Here is an 18,661-nt window from a genome sequence, read left to right on the forward strand (position 1 = left end):
GAGGAGGAGAAGGAGGTGGTGGTGGTGGTGGTAGAGGAGGAGGAGGAGGAGCAGCAGGAGGAGGAGCAGCAGGAGGAGGAGGAGGAGGAGGAGCAGAAGGAGGAGGAGGAGTCAGTCTCCTAACCTGGATGTAGAACATGAGGGACATGTTAGATCAGCTCCGGGTTCTCCCTGTGTCTGCTGGGTTCTCTCCGGGTTCTCCCAGTGTCTGCTGGGTTCTCTCCAGGTTCTCCCTGGGTCTGCTGGGTTCTCTCCGGGTTCTCTCCAGGTTCTCCCTGTGTCTGCTGGGTTCTCTCCAGGTTCTCCCTGTGTCTGCTGGTTTCTCTCCGGGTTCTCCCAGTGTCTGATGGGTTCTCTCCGGGTTCTCTCCGGGTTCTCCCTGTGTCTGCTGGGTTCTCTCCGGGTTCTCTCCAGGTTCTCCCTGTGTCTGCTGGTTTCTCTCCGGGTTCTCCCTGGGTCTGCTGGGTTCTCTCCGGGTTCTCTCCAGGTTCTCCCTGTGTCTGCTGGGTTCTCTCCGGGTTCTCCCAGTGTCTGCTGGTTTCTCTCCAGGTTCTCCCTGGGTCTGCTGGGTTCTCTCCGGGTTCTCTCCAGGTTCTCCCTGTGTCTGCTGGGTTCTCTCCGGGTTCTCCCAGTGTCTGCTGGGTTCTCTCCGGGTTCTCCCTGTGTCTGCTGGTTTCTCTCCGGGTTCTCCCAGTGTCTGCTGGGTTCTCTCCGGGTTCTCTCCAGGTTCTCCCTGTGTCTGCTGGGTTCTCTCCAGGTTCTCCCTGTGTCTGCTGAGAGAAAGTCGACGACTGAATGATTTGAATGCAGGCGAACGGTGTTCAGCTCAGGCCTTCCTTCAACATGCTAGATATGGTAACTATGTCCTAGGCTTCTATGTTCCATGGTCCTAATGGTCCCAAGTGTAGTGGTGGTGGTGGGGGTCATGGCCAGGGACCTGGCAACCCACTGGGAAAAAGTTTGCGTTCCATTCAAATCATCACAAAGCTTCTTCAGACTTCTTTCTGTTTTCCCCCTGTAATCACCAGAGGGTCAGGGTTAGGGTTAGGGTCAGGGTAGCCTGAATCATGCTGCTTTCATAGATACACTCAGTGCTAACCTGCTAACTGTGCTGCTTTCACACACACACACCCACACACACCCACACACACCCACACACACACACACACACACACACACACTCAGTGCTAACCTGCTAACTGTGCTTCTGCTCTTCACACTGCACTCTTTAAACCCATCAAACAGCCTCCAGGCCGCCTCAGCCTCATTCACTTTCTCCTCATGAATTGTGGATGTGTCAGGCTGTGAGGAGAGCGGCCGCACCTGGAGAGGAACAATCAACCAGTGGAACCAGTGACACCAGTGACACCAGTCCATAGGTCCCCCACTGAGGAGTCTCTGCCTGCTGGTTGCTGCTGGATCTTAAAGTTCTTACAGCAGCAGAGCAGGAGGTCATAATGGTTCTATGTTCTCCTCATAATACCTGGACCACAGTGGTTTTCCCACAGACAATGATGGAACATTTAGTTTACAGCAGTGTTGTCTTTGTGTTGATCCATCAGACACACAATAGTAAAGAGTTTCTGTTGTGACTCTGTCGTGTTTGATGAAGGTGCTGATCAGATGAAGGTCTGAGGTTGATGCGGTTGGCACTGATGCAGGTTGTTTGTGGGCCTGCATGTCTGGTTGGGGATGGGTGGATGGACTCTAGCCCCCCCCCCCCACCTATCAAGGCTCTCCGTTGCAGACTTCCAGAGTGCGACGGTGGGCCGTGAATGCAGGGCTTTGTCCAAACCCTGGTCATCACATTCCACTGGAGCCACTGTGTGGTGTGCAGTGGAGCGGAGGAGAGGCCGGGCTGGGCCGGGCCGGGCCGGACCAGAACAGGACAGGAAGCAGCGAAACTCTGGGACTCTGATTCTCCCACGTCCACGTCTCACCCAACAACCCTGATTGTCCTTTTAGTCCTCAACCACCTGCCAGAACACCTTCAGCTCCACCTTTCAGGGAGCACCCTAACCCTAACCCCACCTCTAACCCCTACCCCACCCCACCCCTACCCCAACCCCTAACCCCACCTCTAACCCTAACCCTGCCAGAACACCTTCAGCTCCACCTTTCAGGGAGCACCCTAACCCTAACCCCACCTCTAACCCCTAACCCCACCTCTAACCCTAACCCTGCCAGAACACCTTCAGCTCCACCTCAGGGAGCACCTCTCATCTTGGTTCTGGTTTCCTTTAAAGCACAGCGCCTCTGCTGGTCGGCCGCAGCTATCGCACCCAGCTGAAGCTAAATCATATCCTTCAGTTCCCTGCTGTTTCAGTCTTTGAGGAGATGTGGAGGGAGGAGCTGAGAGGAGGAGGAGGAGGAGGAGGGAGGAGCTCAGGGCTTCTACATCTCCTGCTGGACTAGCAGACAGAAAGGTTTGAATGTTCCAAAGTCACAGTTGCGTTTACTGCTGCTAGCTAGCTCGCTAGTTAGCTCGCTGTTGCTTCTCAGGAGGTTTGGAGAAACGAGCCTGATGAGGTCACATGGTCGCATCCTGGTCCCCTTCGTTATTTCAGTCCAAACACTTCTGACTGGGAGGAGGTCTCATGTTTCCATGCTGACTCAGGAGTGTGTGTGTGTGTGTGTGTGTGTGTGTGTGTGTGTGTGTGTGTGTGTGTGTGTGTGTGTTGCACTCACTCACACACAGACAGTCCTCCCCAAATTAGGGAAAATGCTGCTGGTGCCGGTGTCACAGCGGCGGGAAGGAGAAGTGTAGGAACCTCACATGTTTGTACAGTGACTCACCACCGTGAGTGTGTGAGCTGCAGGAATATCAGCGGCCTTCATCACCATCATCATCATCATCATCAGGGAGGTGGGGAGCAATTCCTCAGGCCGGCGACATGTGGGACTGGAGCCAGCATGGTGTGAAGCCAGGATCCTTCAACACATGGTAGGGAGGAGGAGGAGGAGGAGGAGGAGGAGGAGGAGAGTCTATGCCTTCATCCTCTGTCTTCCCATCAGTCCCCACTGCTCCGATCCCTTAAATGTCAGCACAGTGCTGTGTGTCAGTGCTGTGTGTCTTTTCTGTCGTGACACACAAAGCTCCTCCTGTCAACGGGAGATGCTGCACAGCTGGAACCTCTGTGGACCCTCTGGGTCACATGACTTCACCAGGCTACAGGACCAGCAGTGTGGACCAGCAGTGTGGACCAGCAGTGAGAAGCAGGTTTTGCCTCTCACACTTTCTCCTCTATAAAGAAATCATTTTGTCTGAATTACTTTTTTTGCCTCATCAAATCCAATCGAGACCTTTTGGACCTCTGTGTCCTGTAGTGACACCAGAAGCTACGTCGGGTCTGAACATATCCTAACACACACACACACACACCACACAGACACACGCACACACGCACACACACACACACACACACAGCTGCTCCGGCCGTACATTCCGTCTAAAGGCCAAAGGTCAGAGAGCGTAACAGAGATGGTATGGATCCGAAGGTATGTCGGCCTGCGGAGACACGCCTTGCTGCAGACACACACACACACACACACACACACACTGGTGACACAAGGACACTGGTGAGACTGGGGAAGCTCAGAGGATGAAGGTCCTCCATCCTCATCATCCTCCTGCCCTCAGCCGACCCCATCAACGGCTCTCAGAACGGCCAGTTTGGGAGGACTCCGCCCTCAGTCTGGGAGGACTCCGCCCTCAGTTTGGGAGGACTCCGCCCCCGTCGTCCCCTCCAGTGGGCTGCTAAACACACGTTGGACGCATTCTTTGCATAAAATGCAACCAAAGTGGAACAAACAGCGTCTGGATTCTCCTGCAGGCCCCCCCGCCTCGGGACAAAGGGGCCGAGGAAGACCCTGGTGGGGGGGCAGCTCTTCATCAACACCAAAGACTTTTTGTCTCTGAGACATTTCGCATTTCATCCCTGCAGCCTTCCTCCTCCTCCTCCTCCTCCTCCTCCTCCTCCTGAGGCATGCGGCTCCTCACAAGCTCCCAGATTGTTCTTCTCTTCTCCCAAATTTGGACCCCGGTAGAATGGAGCCATTGTCCCGAGTGGCTGAGGAGACCCCGGCGCTCCGAGGAGACAAATTCAATGATGCCTTCATGGCTTCACGAGTCGCTCAAAGCTTCTCTTTTTTTTTTTTTTGGAAACTTTTCAATTCAAGACCCTTAAAATTCTGCATGTTTTTATCTCCGTCTCTCTCCAGGATCCAGTCCAGGATCCAGTCCAGGATCCAGACTCCAAGAGTCAGACTGTGGGACTCTGCTGCTGTGAAACTCACTGGCTGAGGAATGCCGGGATGGGGGGGGGCGGGGAGGCATGCCGCAGGGACGGCCCGCAGTTCCCCATTTTGGCCACTAGGTCGAAAGTGTCCCAGTGGAATTCTAAAGTACGGTCTTCTCCGGTCGCCCAGTTGCCGTCACCGTCGTGTTGTCGTGCGTGCACACGTCAGGTGCGTGTGCACGCACGACAACACGTCAGGTGCGTGGGCCACGTGAACACGGCCCGGACGGGGTGCAGCAGCTGGGAATGCACAGTGAACCCAGGGAGGGGAGGGGGGGTAAGGGGGCGTAGCCAGGACAGTCGTCCAAAGAGTGAGGTACGAGGATCAGATCCCGTCCAGAGGTCAGAGGTCAGAGGTGATAGTTGGACAGTCAAAGGTTGAGATTTACTTATTTTTGATGATGAAGCTGAAGGTGTGAGAGCTGTAAAAAAAAAAAAATGCAGCGTCATCCTCCTCGACACAGTGGAGCCTGAAGGAAAGACCAGACCAGAGACCAGACCAGACCAGGGACCAGGCCAGAGACCAGACCAGGGACCGGACCAGAGACCAGACCAGACCAGAGACCAGACCAGGGACCAGACCAGAGACCAGACCAGAGACCAGACCAGGGACCAGACCAGGGACCAGGCCAGGGACCAGACCAGAGACCGGACCAGAGACCAGACCAGACCAGAGACCAGACCAGGGACCAGACCAGGGACCAGGCCAGGGACCAGACCAGACACCATAGCTGGAAGCTTTTCTGCTTCTGCCTTTTAAATGAAAGCCTTTGGCGATGACGTTGGAGGGCTTGAAGGCGGAGCCTGCAGGAAAAAACTGTTTTTTATTGGCTGCTTTGTGTGCAGAGGGTTTTATGGCTGTGCATGGGGGGGGGGGTTACACTCGACAATCGTTTGTTCATTTTGTCATCACACTTGTTGTTGCCGCTGCGTCACGTCCACACAGCGACGCCCACAGCTGATGATGTCATCGTGATGGCAGGAAATCAGTGTGGTGCCGTCCTTCACAGGTCTTCAGCCTGCTGCCGATCAGGCTCCGCCCAGCGCCCCCTGTCTGCCACAGCCAGCAAAGAGACACACAGTCCTGTGTTACCAGACTCCGCCCACCGCCACCAGAGAACATGACCTGCCCGCTGGGCGCCGCCCCCACACCTTGTCAACAGACACACTGCTGCTGCAGACCGCAACACAAGTCAGCCCCTCCCCCTCCAGCCGAGACCCCGTGGGAGGAGCCAAGGGGGGTCACAGGACAGGAAAGACGAGAAGGTGGGGAAGGTGGGCGGAGCTGTGAACAACCTGATTAAGATGAGAAATGGAAGGAAGTTGAAGTGGTCAGGTGGGCAGCGGGCGTCCAGGGAGGGAAATAATAGGACGGCCAGTAGCTCTCTGCTGCCCCCTGTGGTCCTGCTGCTGCTGCTGCTGCTGCTGCTGGTAGATGTGAGTTCAAAGAGGAGAGAAGAGGACGCAGGAGAAAGAAAGAGTGAAGGGAATGGAGAGATAGAGGGAGGTGGGAGGGAGCCTCAGTCAGTCTGGAGATGTTTGATCCTCCCTCAGCTGCTGGACCTTGTGCTTCTTGTTGAGTTTGTCAAACCGTTTTTTCATCATGATGCAGTGAAAATGATGACATTCTGTCAACGGCAGCGTGGATTTGCTCTATGTTGGATGGTCTGTGTATTCTCATCCTTGTCCTTGTCCTTGTTCTTGTCCTTCCTGCCAAGTTCAAGTTTGAAAAAAAGGACAAACTGGACTCCTCTCTGCTCAAGTCTCACTTCCTGATTCCAAGGCCCACAAGGACATGAAACAATGACAGGAAGTCACGCAGCCATGTGGCTGTCATACCTCAGACACACATCGCCCTCTTTACTGGATGGCTCAGTATTCACGTGGCTTCTAGAAGTCCTGATAGTTCAGGGATTTCTGGCCCCAATTCAGTTAAAAAAAAGAAGCTTTCTAACCATTTTGAAGTTTTAGTGGAGCTTTGCACCATGAAGAAGAACAGCACATTTAGCTCTCTGTTTACAGCCATCCCTGTGATTTAGAAGGTGGAGCCAGCAAACAGGTGAATGATGAACTTTTGGTGCGGGGGGGGGGGGGTTATGGTTTATGTTTGTCAGCGGCGGCAATTTTATCGTCCTGAAGACCATCAGGACCATCAGGACCATCAGTCAGGACCATCAGTCAGGACCATCAGTCTGAACTCAGGAGAATCAGAGAGAGAGAGCTTTTCCATCACAACTGTTTTATGCTTTATGAGAGCTGTTATCAGTATGTGTGTGTGTGTGTGTGTGTGGGGGGGGGGGGGGGCTGTGTTCTGAGTGTCACAGGACAATAAAACGAGCAGAGTGGATGTTTTCATTTGAAAGCGGCGACAGGGGAGTGGAAAGATGGCGAGTAGCCAGGAGGGTGTAACCAGAGAGGGGGGGGCGGGGTGGAGTGGGGGAGTCAGGAGAGAGAGAGAGAGAGAGAGAGACGGAGCACTTACAGACATGTTGCCAGGTTCTCTGCTCACTCCGGTCAGCACCATGCTTATGGATCGACTCGGGTCACTGTTTGAACAGGACAAGAGGTTAAAGTCCTGTTTGAAACTGAGCCAACACACCAGTAGCAGTGTTTGTGTTGAGGTTGCATGTTGTGTGTGTGTGTGGCTTCTCTCAAGGTGTTTCTGCAGGTGGGAGTGTGAATGTTGATGTGCCCCTGCAACTGATTGGTGACTCCTCCGCATCCTGAGAGCGTCTCCATCCCATAATAGCAGGGAGAGGCTCCACCTGCCCTGTGACCCTAACTGCAGTGAAAGTCATGATAGAATATTGATGGAGGTGAAGATGCACCTCTCCCAGCTACCATGTAGACCAGGTGTGGGCCAGCTACCATGTAGGCCAGGTGTGGACCAGCTACCATGTAGACAAGGTGTGGACCAGCTACCATGTAGACCAGGTGTGGACCAGCTACCATGTAGACCAGGTGTGGGCCGACTGTTTGCCTGGCGGTGCCTCACGTCTTCTAAAATGTGACAGAGGGGCCGGAGCAGCAGCAGATGCATGAAGAAATGATGAGATACAGCGATTTTACACACTTAGTGCTTCATAATATAATTTCTTCAATTTTCGTAGGTCCGGGATTTAAAAGCTTCAGGGGCCGCATATGGACCCCCGGGCCGCAGTCTGCCCACCCCTGATTTAGACACCCCGGCAGTTATTTTTAGTAGAGATTTTATTGAAGACACAAAGTCCCAAAAAACATTGAACAAAATGGCAAAAGACAAAACACTTTGTCATAACAGTTGTGTAAGTCATATAGGGCGTGTTCTCATAGCCCCGCCCCGCCACTGTCTAGTATCTATGGGTGTGTTCTCATAGCCCCGCCTCGCTTGGACCCTGAGCGCTTGAGGTACCAAAACGGCGCCCCCTACAACCGTGTAGCGGCCAGTGAGGCTGCTCTAGAACCGCACCGTGGCGAGGCTATGAGAACGCCCCGAAGCTGGTTAGCTCAGTAGGCTGAACCTCTGACTGGGGTGCAGGAGGTGTGGCTTCAAATCCCACTTGGTACCAGGTGACAACTCTTTTAGTGTTGGTGTCAGGACTCAGGTTTCTATCCAGGGTCTGTGAGCACTGTGGAGAGACGCTCCTGTCCGTGGGGTTCAGGCTGAGGAAACTACTGAAAACAATTCATTCATCTTCCAAACCCGCTTCCTCCTGAGTTGCAAAGAAACCCCTCAACATACATGTTGTTTATTTATGGTTTTCAGACATGTGGAAACTTTGTGTTGTACCACTGCGTCTCGAGCTAAACTGTGATAGGACGGTGATTCTGGTGAGTTTGGGCAGAGGAAGACCATCCGTCAACAAACTGACTCTGAATCCCAAGGTTGGTGGTTCAAGTCTCACCATGGACAGAGATCCATTTTGACTCTCAATGGCCCCAAAATGAGAGATCAATGTGCCAGTGGATGAACTTGAAGAGTCAGCAGAAAGCTCAGAGTGTAAGAGGGCTGACTGATGACTGTGGTTGGAGGTTCCGGTCCAACAACAGGCAGAGTTGCATCTTAAAGTCCAAAGTGAGCCACTGGAAGTGAGCCAAGACTTTTCATGCAGTCGGGTGTGTAAGGAAAATATCTCTGAATACTGCAGAAGAGGGTTCAATTCTTCTGACAGGCAGAGTTGCACCTCTCAAATTCAAAACACCAGTCTGCCCACACCAGGTTTCCAACCAGCAACCTTGAGAGTTGAAGCCCTTTGTCTTCTGCAGTGAGCTGCTTGGCCACTCTTCAAAGGCCTCAGTAGGCAAAGTGGTCCTCCATCAGTGTTGGGTTGGAGGGTCTGTCTGTGTGCAGTGGACAGCTTCTTCTCCCAATGTGGAGATGTTGCCTTCTCCCATTCTGTCTCATGCTAAACAATGATAGGACGGTGATTTCATTCAGTTGGGGTTGGAGTTCAAATAGCAAAAAACAAAACAGGCTTTGGTTGAGAACTGAAGCCAGGACCTCCTGCACCACAGCCAAGACCTCCTGCACCACAGCCAGGACCTCCTGCACCACAGCCAGGACCTCCTGCACCACAGTCAGACCTCCTGCACCACAGTCAGGCTTCCTGCAGCCTGAGCTCTCTGTGCTGAGGAGATGATGTTTCATCTTATGGCCCTTCTCTCTCACAACAACAACAAGTGGAGCTGAAGCCTTTTACATCCCATAATGACTGAAAAACTCTCCTCACTCTTTTAAATTGAATTCAAATAGAGTTTGAAAAGAAGGAAGAGGGAGCTAGCTCGCTAGTTAGCCAGCTAGCTCCACTCACCTGTTTGCTGCTTCCTGTTGATCTCACTTGAAGGAAATTCCAAATGCTGGAAGATTGAAATGCTCGCAAATTCCACGACGCAACGCAAATTTGGGTTCTTTTGTTGGTTTTAGGTTTGTTTGGAGTTTGGTTTGGTTTTGATTTTTGTTGGTTTAGTTTTGACACACCCACACACACACAGACACACACTCCAGTGTTGTACCTCTGGTCCACGCTGGATTGGATCCTCTGACCTCTGAGTTGGGAGTCAGCGTTGCTCCCCACAAGACCGTCTTCAGCGCTGAGGAGCAGAGAGCGAGGAAGACCTCAGAGCTTCACCTGACACACACACACACACACACACACACACACACACACACACACACACACACACACTGACACACACTGAGAGCAGCTACACACACACATACACACTTCTCTTCTTCTTCTTCTTCTTCTTCTTCTTCTTCTTCTTCTTCTTCTTCTGCCGCTTATCTGCGGTGGGGTCGCGGGGGCAGCCTCAGCAGAGATGCCCAGACCTCCCTGGCCCCAGTCACCTCCTCCAGTTCATCCGGTGGGACCCCAAGGCATTCCCAGGCCAGCCGGGAGACCTGGTCCCTCCAGCTGTCCTGGGTCTTCCCCGAGGCCTCCTCCCGGTGGGACATGCCCGGAACACCTGCCCAGGGAGGCGTTCCAGGAGGCATCCGGAACAGATGCCTCCTGGAACGCCTCCTCGGCTGGTTCCTCTTCATGCGGAGGAGCAGCGGCTCTACTCCGAGCACCTCCCTGGTGATTGAGCTCCTCCCCCTGTCCCTCAGGGTGCTCTAGCCCAGCCACCCTGCAGAGGAAACTCATTTGGACCGCTTGTATTTGCGATCTGGTTCTTTCGGTCACTGCCCAAAGCTCGTGACCAGAGGTGAGGGTGGGAACGTAGATCGAGCGCTAAATCCAGAGCCTCGCCTTTGGGCTCAGCTCCTTCTTCACCACGACGGACCGATACAGCATCACTGCAGACGCTGCATCCGCCTGTCGATCTCACGCTCCGTCCTCCCCTCACTGGTGAACAAGACCCCCAGATACTGGAAGTCCTCCACCTGAGGCCGGGCCTCCCCCCGACCTGGAGAGGACAAACCACCTTTTTGGTAAATTTAATGTTACCAATATAATAACACAATATGCAATTTTGCACGATGTTGAATATCTGATTCCAACAAGACCCCTGTGACCCTGATTGCAGGAGGAAGCAGGTATAGAAAATTGAAAGATTGACAGATACTACTACTTTGACTACTACTACTACTACTACTACTACTACTATACTACTACTTGAAATGGAAGAAAAAATCCACAAAAAAACTTAATTTCTTCGCCAGGACAATTTTGATTGATTTGATTTTTCTTTGTTCAGTTTGGATATCAATGACAAAAGCAAAGAAAAGGACGAATGGACACTTCAAATACTGATGCTAATAAAAGTTATAATAATAATAATAATAATAATAATAATAATAATAATAATAATAACTCATCTGTCTACCTAATCTCAAAGTGGTTTCCAGTGGATAATAGCATTAAAAGCATCTCAAATGCATTGAAAATGAACAGCTAGGTCTAAGGTGCAATGAAACAACAACATTGGATATGAAATTAAACTAAATACAGGTAGATCTAAAGCATGAATGAGACAAAAATTCATTTATTTATTCATTCATGAATGAATGAGACAAAAACATCATATATAAAATTATGCCAAGGACTGAAAAATCAAGTTACTAAGGCACGTATTTAAGCAGCTCTAGGCAACTTGGACTCATTACTACCCCCTGCTGGTTGAGAACCGCAAATACTCTTTGCCGGTGTCGTAATGAGGAAAAATACGAGTCCTTCACGTGGGTTTGTTGACACAGCCAGCATACTGAAGAATGGCTTGGAAATATGTCCACCGACGAGGTGAAGTAACACGCGTTACATGTTTGTTTGTTTTAAATATTGTTATGTTGTTCTTTTGAACGTGACAGACAACTACAATTACACAAACAAGGTGAGTGTATTGCCTAGACAGACGCTTGGTTCGCACCACTCTGGTCCATGAGAATTGCTTGGAAATGATGTGGTGTATAATGGCTATAATATTACAACAGGTTATAAATTGGTGTAGCTGTAGTGCCTACAGCAGCTGTTCAGACGACGCAGCGTCACATTGATTGGGTGGAAATGGCCAAGTGACGAAGTCAACACGCTGCAGCGCTAGTTTATTGATGTGGGAAAATACAAATAGTGGCCAAGCTGGAGCGCTCGTATGTGTTGAGGAAAAACACCAATAGGAAATGCAAAACAGACATTGACAATAACGTGGTAGCAAACGTTCAATACTTTTATCACTTTGTCTTTCTTCGAGGTTACTGGCTGGCTTCCATTCCGTCGTTTTACAGTCTTATGTATTTGTAATAGTAGTTTAAAGTCGCCCATAGTTTTTAAAAAAAATTTATTACCCCCCCCCCCCCCCCCCCATTGTCCTGCAATGACAAGCAGAGGTGTGTCTGAGTTTCTTCCTGATGGCTAACAGATTTTATTCTCAAAGGTAGAGTGTGTGACCCAAGGATGTGAATCACACGGGTCGGATCAGGGACTACCGTTTGAGTTGCTTTATTATACTGAACTATGGAACTGGCTGATGGCAAGCAAGAGGGAGAGGGAGAGAGAGAGGCTGTTTTCTCTTATGGTTCCTCTGTGGGTGGTGACCTGTGTGCGTCTGGGAGAGGAAGGAGCTCTAATGGACTGCTGCACTTCTGTTAAATGTTGTTTTTTAATTGTTGCACTATATAAATAAAATTTGATTGATTGACTGATTGATTAGCTACTTAAAATAGCACATTGTCTATATAGGCAAAATGGTTCATATTAAATGCTGTGATACACAGATGAAGCTGTAAATATTCCTTCAACCTGCGTTCAACAAGATACTACAGAAATGACAGTAGTGGATTTGACAATTTATTAATAGATGCCACCATCTTGACTGATCCCGATTTTAACTCGCGGTCTACTGACTGAATTGCGACATTGTTCACTGATGAAGATTGACACAGTCAAAATACCTATACTGTATTAGCTCCATCACTGTGTACACAAGAACATTCACCGCCAGAGTTGTACATGAGCGATATCTTTTTCTTGATGTAATCTTTATGTTCCTACATCTCTTTTGTGCACAAATGCGTTGCTGTGTTCTGGAAAATGAGCTGCCAGATTATTTATTGAGTTATCAAATTCCATGCACAACATGTAAATGGAACTTTGAGTCCTTGTGTTTCAGCATTAGGTTTTCTACCTTTAAAAATACTCTTACTACAGCTTTGATTTTATTTCCCCCTATATTTTGGATATGGATATGTGTTTTATGTGTGCTGTGTGGTTTTAGTGTTGTCAACACTTGATAAAGATCAATTTAAAAATTGATTGACATTTACATTTTATTCAAAGACGTTTATTCAGAGAAGTAGCAATAACATTTTATTAGAGGGGGAAAAATAACAACACAGTATTTACATGTTAAACATGGAGAAATTGTAATGTCATCATTTCAATGGGTATGCATTTATTTGGAGTTTAGTAGCCTGATGTCAAGAAAGAGTTGGCTGTTCTGAGTCTCACATTCCTGCATCTCAGACTGCAATAGCTCCAGCTTCATGAAAGCAATCAGAACCCAAACCCATATCTAATAATACCTAATTATTCATATATGGTTATCAGCTATAGAGGAAAAAGTTAGAATAAAATAGGAGTAATATGTTTAATAATAAAACTTAATCATGACCCCAATTCCCCTAATATGATTAATGTGAGACTATGTGATTTTTTTTTTTTTTTTTAAAGATTCCCACAACAACAGATATTCACGACGTACTTTGAGCACTTAGATTTTATGCAAAAAGAAAAAATATTGAATCATCAAGATTTATTTTGGGGAATATGACATAGTGGAGTTAAATGAGTCACCCCTAAAGACGCCGCTCCAGTACCACACGTTCCCAGAGCCAGATTCTGGAGCACAGCCAAGGCAAAGTCAGGAATCATTTTGTATCTCTGTGATGGAGACCGGAGAAGTCGAGCAGATCAAAGGGAGATCAAAGCATTTCCTCTGAACTATCCTGACTGAGAGCACCATGTCTGACTGTTGAACTGATGAGTGTCTTACCTATGTAGTCCAGCTCAAAGACATGAGGGCCGGAGCTCCGTCCACGTAGTTTGAGGCGGCAGACCTACGTCTTCGCACACCTTCACTACAATCCTACAAGTGAAAGAAAGAGAGAGATGAACACCAAGACAACAATGGTCTACTAAGCTGACCCTTCTGTTTAACTCCACAACTGTGATCAGACTGTAGGGGGCGTACCGGGACACAGGTCTCCTCCTGGGCAACACACAGATGGATTTGGCAGTGCAGGTAGACGTCACCAGAGTTTCCAGAGAACTGGAACATCCTGAAGGAGAAGGAGTTTTTCATCCCTTCTCCATTTCCTTTCATAGTCACTGTGTTGTCACTGGGACAGCTGATCACAAAGAGGAAAACACATGAAAATATGAACTGATCTTGCTTTTGGCTCACATGGTGCAACAGCCAACGCCCCTGTCAGCCTACCCATTTGTGATCAGGCCATATCTTGGAGTACTGTCGGGAGCTGACTGGCTGGTTGCCCAGCAGGAGTTGGTCACCAGGTCAACAAAGCCACCTTCCAGTTCATCAGTGTCCAGCTTCACCCAGATCATCTGGTCCAGCTTGACATCATCGGTAGCTCCTAGAGTGTTTGAGAGGTCAGCATCCGTGTAGGCCTTCATGGTCAGAGTGTAGTCCCAGGAGCCTGATGTGATTTCCTTCACGAGGGAGCTGCAGGCATTAGGTACAAACACGGTTGAGCTCCAAACCTCCAAACCACCTCTTACCACAGCAAAGAAAGCAACCGTTGGCGACTGCCATGACTAACGTTTCTCTCATTCTGAAGGACAAAGTCTGATCTTGTGGATGAGCGTAGAGGCAGGAGAAATCAATCTTGACTTGGTCTTTGCGAGTGATGATGCCAGAAGAGCTGTTTTGTCCAACAATGGTGTTTGCGTAGACAGTGTAGTTGTTGTTGGCCTGCAAGTGCACAAAGCCACATCCTTGAAAGAGCTGAAAATCAGATGTGAAGCCAACCAAGCAGAGAATTTCCATGCTTGTTCAAGAACTAAAGTTACCATGACCACCGCCCCACAAGTGTTGGTGCTGTTGAAGCTGAAGGTCACATATTTGTTTTCAACCAAGTGACCGGTGCAGTTTGCGTCATTAAGGTGCAAGGTGGTGTAGTCAATGCCCTTTTCGGCCAAGAGACATCCGACCAGAGTGAGAGAGGAAGAGTGCTGCTTGCAGACTGCTGGCTCACCTAGGAATCAACAAGAAGAAGAAACAACTGGAAACAAAGTTGCACACTTTGCTGGTCTTTGACTATGTGAAGATAAAGACAGAGTCTACAGTCAACTCAGTCGTGGTGTATTAAATAGGTCCTGTGCAAGTCGTACCGTAACTGTCTGTTGATCGGAACGGGTCGGCAAAGATGGCTCGACATAAGCAGGCGGTTTCACCTTTGGCATTGCCACCACAGAACTCATGATCACCACAGATCAGGTCCTGACACAAGGCCTGAGGGGGGGCTGAGAGACAGGCAGGTAATGTCCAAATAATGAGAATTACACACAAAAAAAAACATAATTCTGCAAACAACAGAACCATTTAAAGGAGGTTTTAGCACTACAGAATGTATATGTCAACATTGGGTAGCCTTTCTGTCTGAGCCACAGCAAGGTGCAGGAGGTCTTACAGCAGCTGACGTCCTCCCACCAGGCGTCCAGTATGTCACTGTGCAGGTTGCAGGTTCTGGCGTAGGCCGCCAGGAACTGGCAGTAGAGTCCATTCACATCAGGATAAACACACAAAGTATTTTTGCAGGCGGCTATGAAGGGTGCTGGGTCAGTGTTGTTGTGGCAGGCGTTGAAGGGCGCATCATTCAGAACATTACAGCTGTTGCACAGCAGACAGGAAAATGAAAGATATACGTGCATTTTATTATGAGCCTGATTTTAGGTCAGCACATTTCATGTCACATGCAGTCAGAGAGAGGTCAAAGTTGATTAAGGATGTGCAGGATACACTCTGAAGGCATCTGTTAAAACAATGCTTTCATCTGCTCACCGTCCAGCCACCTGAGTACAGTTGATGGTACTGTCAACAGTTTGGTTGTACTGCTCAGTACAGCTGGGGGGTGACAAAGACACCAATGTCAAGACTGGTGGACATTCTTTCACACAAGTGTGACTTACAGACAAACGTACACGTACAACCAAGTCAATAAAACCTGTCACCCAGTTCAAGAACATCCATCATTTTGACAAGACATTAAAGACAGTTTGATAGTATTCAGTGAGATGTGACTGAGGACTTACACGTCTCCATTGTCACCATGACGAACATCAAGCACATCATCACCTGAACAAATGCCTCCAAAAGAAAAACCTTGCTGGTCACCTGGACGGCATTACAACAACAACAAAATCAATTGGAGAAACAGAAATGAGCTCCCCAGCATTCACTAAGAAACATTGTTGATGTGTGATTTGTTCAAATCACAGCAAATTCAAAGATTGCAACGTCACTACCTGGAAGCTGAAACTGGGCTGTGGATCCATCAAAGTGTAAATGTGCCTTGACTGTTTGATTTATATCAAACTTTGCAGTCACTCCTGTTTGATCCTTGTACAGCATGACGCCTACAACCTCCTGAGGTGTGCTGCTAACGTTTTGTAGTCGGTTGTTCACCTGCATCACAACAGAAAAACAAAGTGGAGGAAACTTTGACCTTCGTGAGCACTTCTGAGTGTAAAGAAACAATTACTGAGTCCATCATTTTTGAAAAAGCATTTTCTGACGTCCTCTCACCAGAACTGTCCCACCTTGTCCCAGGGTAACAGTATCTATGCCCACTAGCAGTGTCACACCGTCCAAAAATATCACATCTTTCCGAAGGCGTTCCTGAAAATGTCCTCGAAGTGTTATGGAATGATTGACACTCTGCCACAGATCGTAGTCACACCGATCCCTGATAGTGTGAAGTTTGTGACCAAAGTCGATGATAGTTGGACCGGTCACAGTGCAGAGTCGCTCAACCAAACAGCTGATGGAAGCAGGCAGAGACAGAATCAAACAAGCACCAACAGGAGATGTAAGTGAAGATTAAAGAGCAGAGCTAACAGGATGGAAGTTGAGGGCATGTCAAGCCCCTGTACCTTGAAGTTATAATTGCAAATTTCCTTACGTGTTATTTCCTATACAACGCTCTGGCTCCGAACATCCAAAAATTTCCAGTTCTCCCAAGTTATTACAACTGTATCTGTAACAGTTTTTTGAGAACGGGCTAATTTCATCATTATGAAAGAGTAAGTTGCCTATGGGAGAAGGTTTGGAACAGGTCAAGAATGTAATACACTCTGAACACAAGTAGGAAAGTAACCCCTTGAAATGCAATTTTTTTGCATTGCAAGTTATTAGATTGTATTATAACAGTGTCCGTGCTAACCTGAAAAACGACAGGCAGTGATATCCAGAGTGATGTAGTTTGCAAAATTGACTGTTTCTTGCAGAACTCCATTAATTGTCAAATTAAACTAAAAAGTAAAAACATAATTTGATCCATGCAGTCAATGCACACATGTACTGAACATTCTTACTTATAAACTAAAGTAAATATTAAAACAGAACAAGGCCACATGTTTCTCTTGAGTAAATATTTTAAAAACATTTGTACTCACCTGAAATACTGAACCTAATATCTCAATGTCGACTGCTGATTTACTTGAATTGGCGTATGTTAATAATCGGATACTACCCTATGAATGAATGTGAATAAACAGCATAGTGATAATAAAGAACTTATCTCATTCAGCTTGTAAAAGTTTGTATACACTGCGTTTCACTTACCGTCTCGGTATAATTTATCTTCAAATGTTTAAAGCAGAACAGTGGCTGAGAAATTGATGGCACGGTGTAATATTCTCTATCTTCACTGGTGGCCACCACAGACAACGCAGATAGTAAAACAGTAGAAACTGGTGGAGGTCCAATGATGCAGTCTTGTGTGGTTGTGACATTGTAATAATCCTCAAAACATACTGCAGTCACATCACTGTTCAATGTAATCTAGGAAAAAGCAATGCAAAGTACAAAAAAGTCCTTATTTTCACACAGGAATAACTCGAACAAATTTAAAACTCAACACTTAACAACTACACCTCAGCTCTATATTGGTATCTTAACATTTCTATCAGTGGTTCAATTGCCACAGCCCAAAAGAAACTGCTAACACTACCAATGCTGGGAATTACTCAGATAGGGACGGGAAGTGACCACTGACAGAAACATCAAAAAATACTCCAAAAAATGTTGCTTACAAAGACATTCATGTAAAGTTTGCCGTAGTAACGAAATGGACAATCTGACAAATCCGCCTCGTAATTGTTCCCAGACACTGAAGAAAAAAAGAGACATGCAACACAAGAAGTGAGGAGCTGGTGGAAATGAGACGTGTGATTGATGAATTATTCACATCAACAGGCACCAAGACAACCACACTCCATGAAGACGCACATTTCAGCACTTCACAACATCCAGATCATAAAGCTGCTCAGTCATTACATCTGTTTGTAAAAATGAACAATGGTGGATGTGCAGGTGCGTGTTACCCGTTGTCAGCCACAGGGGGGCTGACAAGAAGATCACTGGGATGAGGTGGAGCATGTCAGCAGAAGGACGTGCAGGCAGCCAGAGACACAAACTCAGCCTTTCTGCAACACAGAGCTTTTATCTTTCATTTCCAAGACGGTTCCAGGTTTCCAGCGACTGCATGCAGCAGACCTGTGACGGCTTGTGTGTTTAACTGGTGCAATTAGCACATACAAGAAGGACACAAGAGCAGCTCAACAGTTGTAACACAAGACCCTTCCAATGTCACTTAAATGGGAAATCACCGCGCTTCACTTTCAACCACAGCAGGATGTAGATATTAACATTATCAAAGAAAAGGGTGCAGTAAGAAAGCAGTGAATATAAAGAAGCATCATTTATGTTAAACATAATAAATAAAAACCTGTTTTCCTAACGGTAGAAATGTTAGTTTGCCTCTAGAATAAATGAAAACATTTCAGGAAGGGTTCACGTACCAAACTGTACTAAGAAGACAGAAATGAAAACTATCAATGTTCTTTTTTTTTTCTTTCTTTTTTTTACTGAGCCTGCAAACATGTCACTTTGTTTACTGCATGGTTCAGTGCTGTGCGGAACGTTGTTTAATCAGAATCTTTACACCTTTATCAATCATTTATGTTGATTGGTTCACAATGTAATAAGCTCATCTTGGATTTCTTTCTTAACAGTCGGTCATGTGCAGTCGTAGTTCATTCATTTCACAAACAGAAAGGTTTTTATCTTAGCCTCGCATGCTATTATGGCACAATGTGCAAAAAAGGCCTCTTGGCTTCTGATTGGACAGAGGGTAAAAAATGTTTGCA

At 47.8% G+C, this 18,661-nt stretch overlaps 1 protein-coding gene across 1 annotated transcript; it reads right to left on the reverse strand.

The window, feature by feature from the left end:
• Positions 1-12,853: 12,853 nt before the first annotated feature.
• LOC142882299 (alpha-tectorin-like) lies at positions 12,854-16,313 on the reverse strand (the record flags this gene model as incomplete). The annotated part of the gene is given in 10 exon segments (XM_076016975.1): positions 12,854-13,153; positions 13,266-13,620; positions 13,710-13,955; positions 14,053-14,204; positions 14,303-14,487; positions 14,624-14,755; positions 14,923-15,122; positions 15,294-15,387; positions 15,545-15,626; positions 15,723-16,313. Coding segments are annotated over 9 exon segments (1,944 nt in total), but the record flags the coding sequence as incomplete, so codon positions are not given.
• Positions 16,314-18,661: the final 2,348 nt, after the last annotated feature.

Source organism: Nelusetta ayraudi, unplaced genomic scaffold, assembly GCF_046127955.1.
Source record: "Nelusetta ayraudi isolate G7.1 ecotype Tasmania unplaced genomic scaffold, CSIRO-AGI_Nayr_v1 ptg000253l, whole genome shotgun sequence".
In the NCBI taxonomy this organism is placed as follows: Eukaryota; Metazoa; Chordata; class Actinopteri; order Tetraodontiformes; family Monacanthidae; genus Nelusetta; species Nelusetta ayraudi.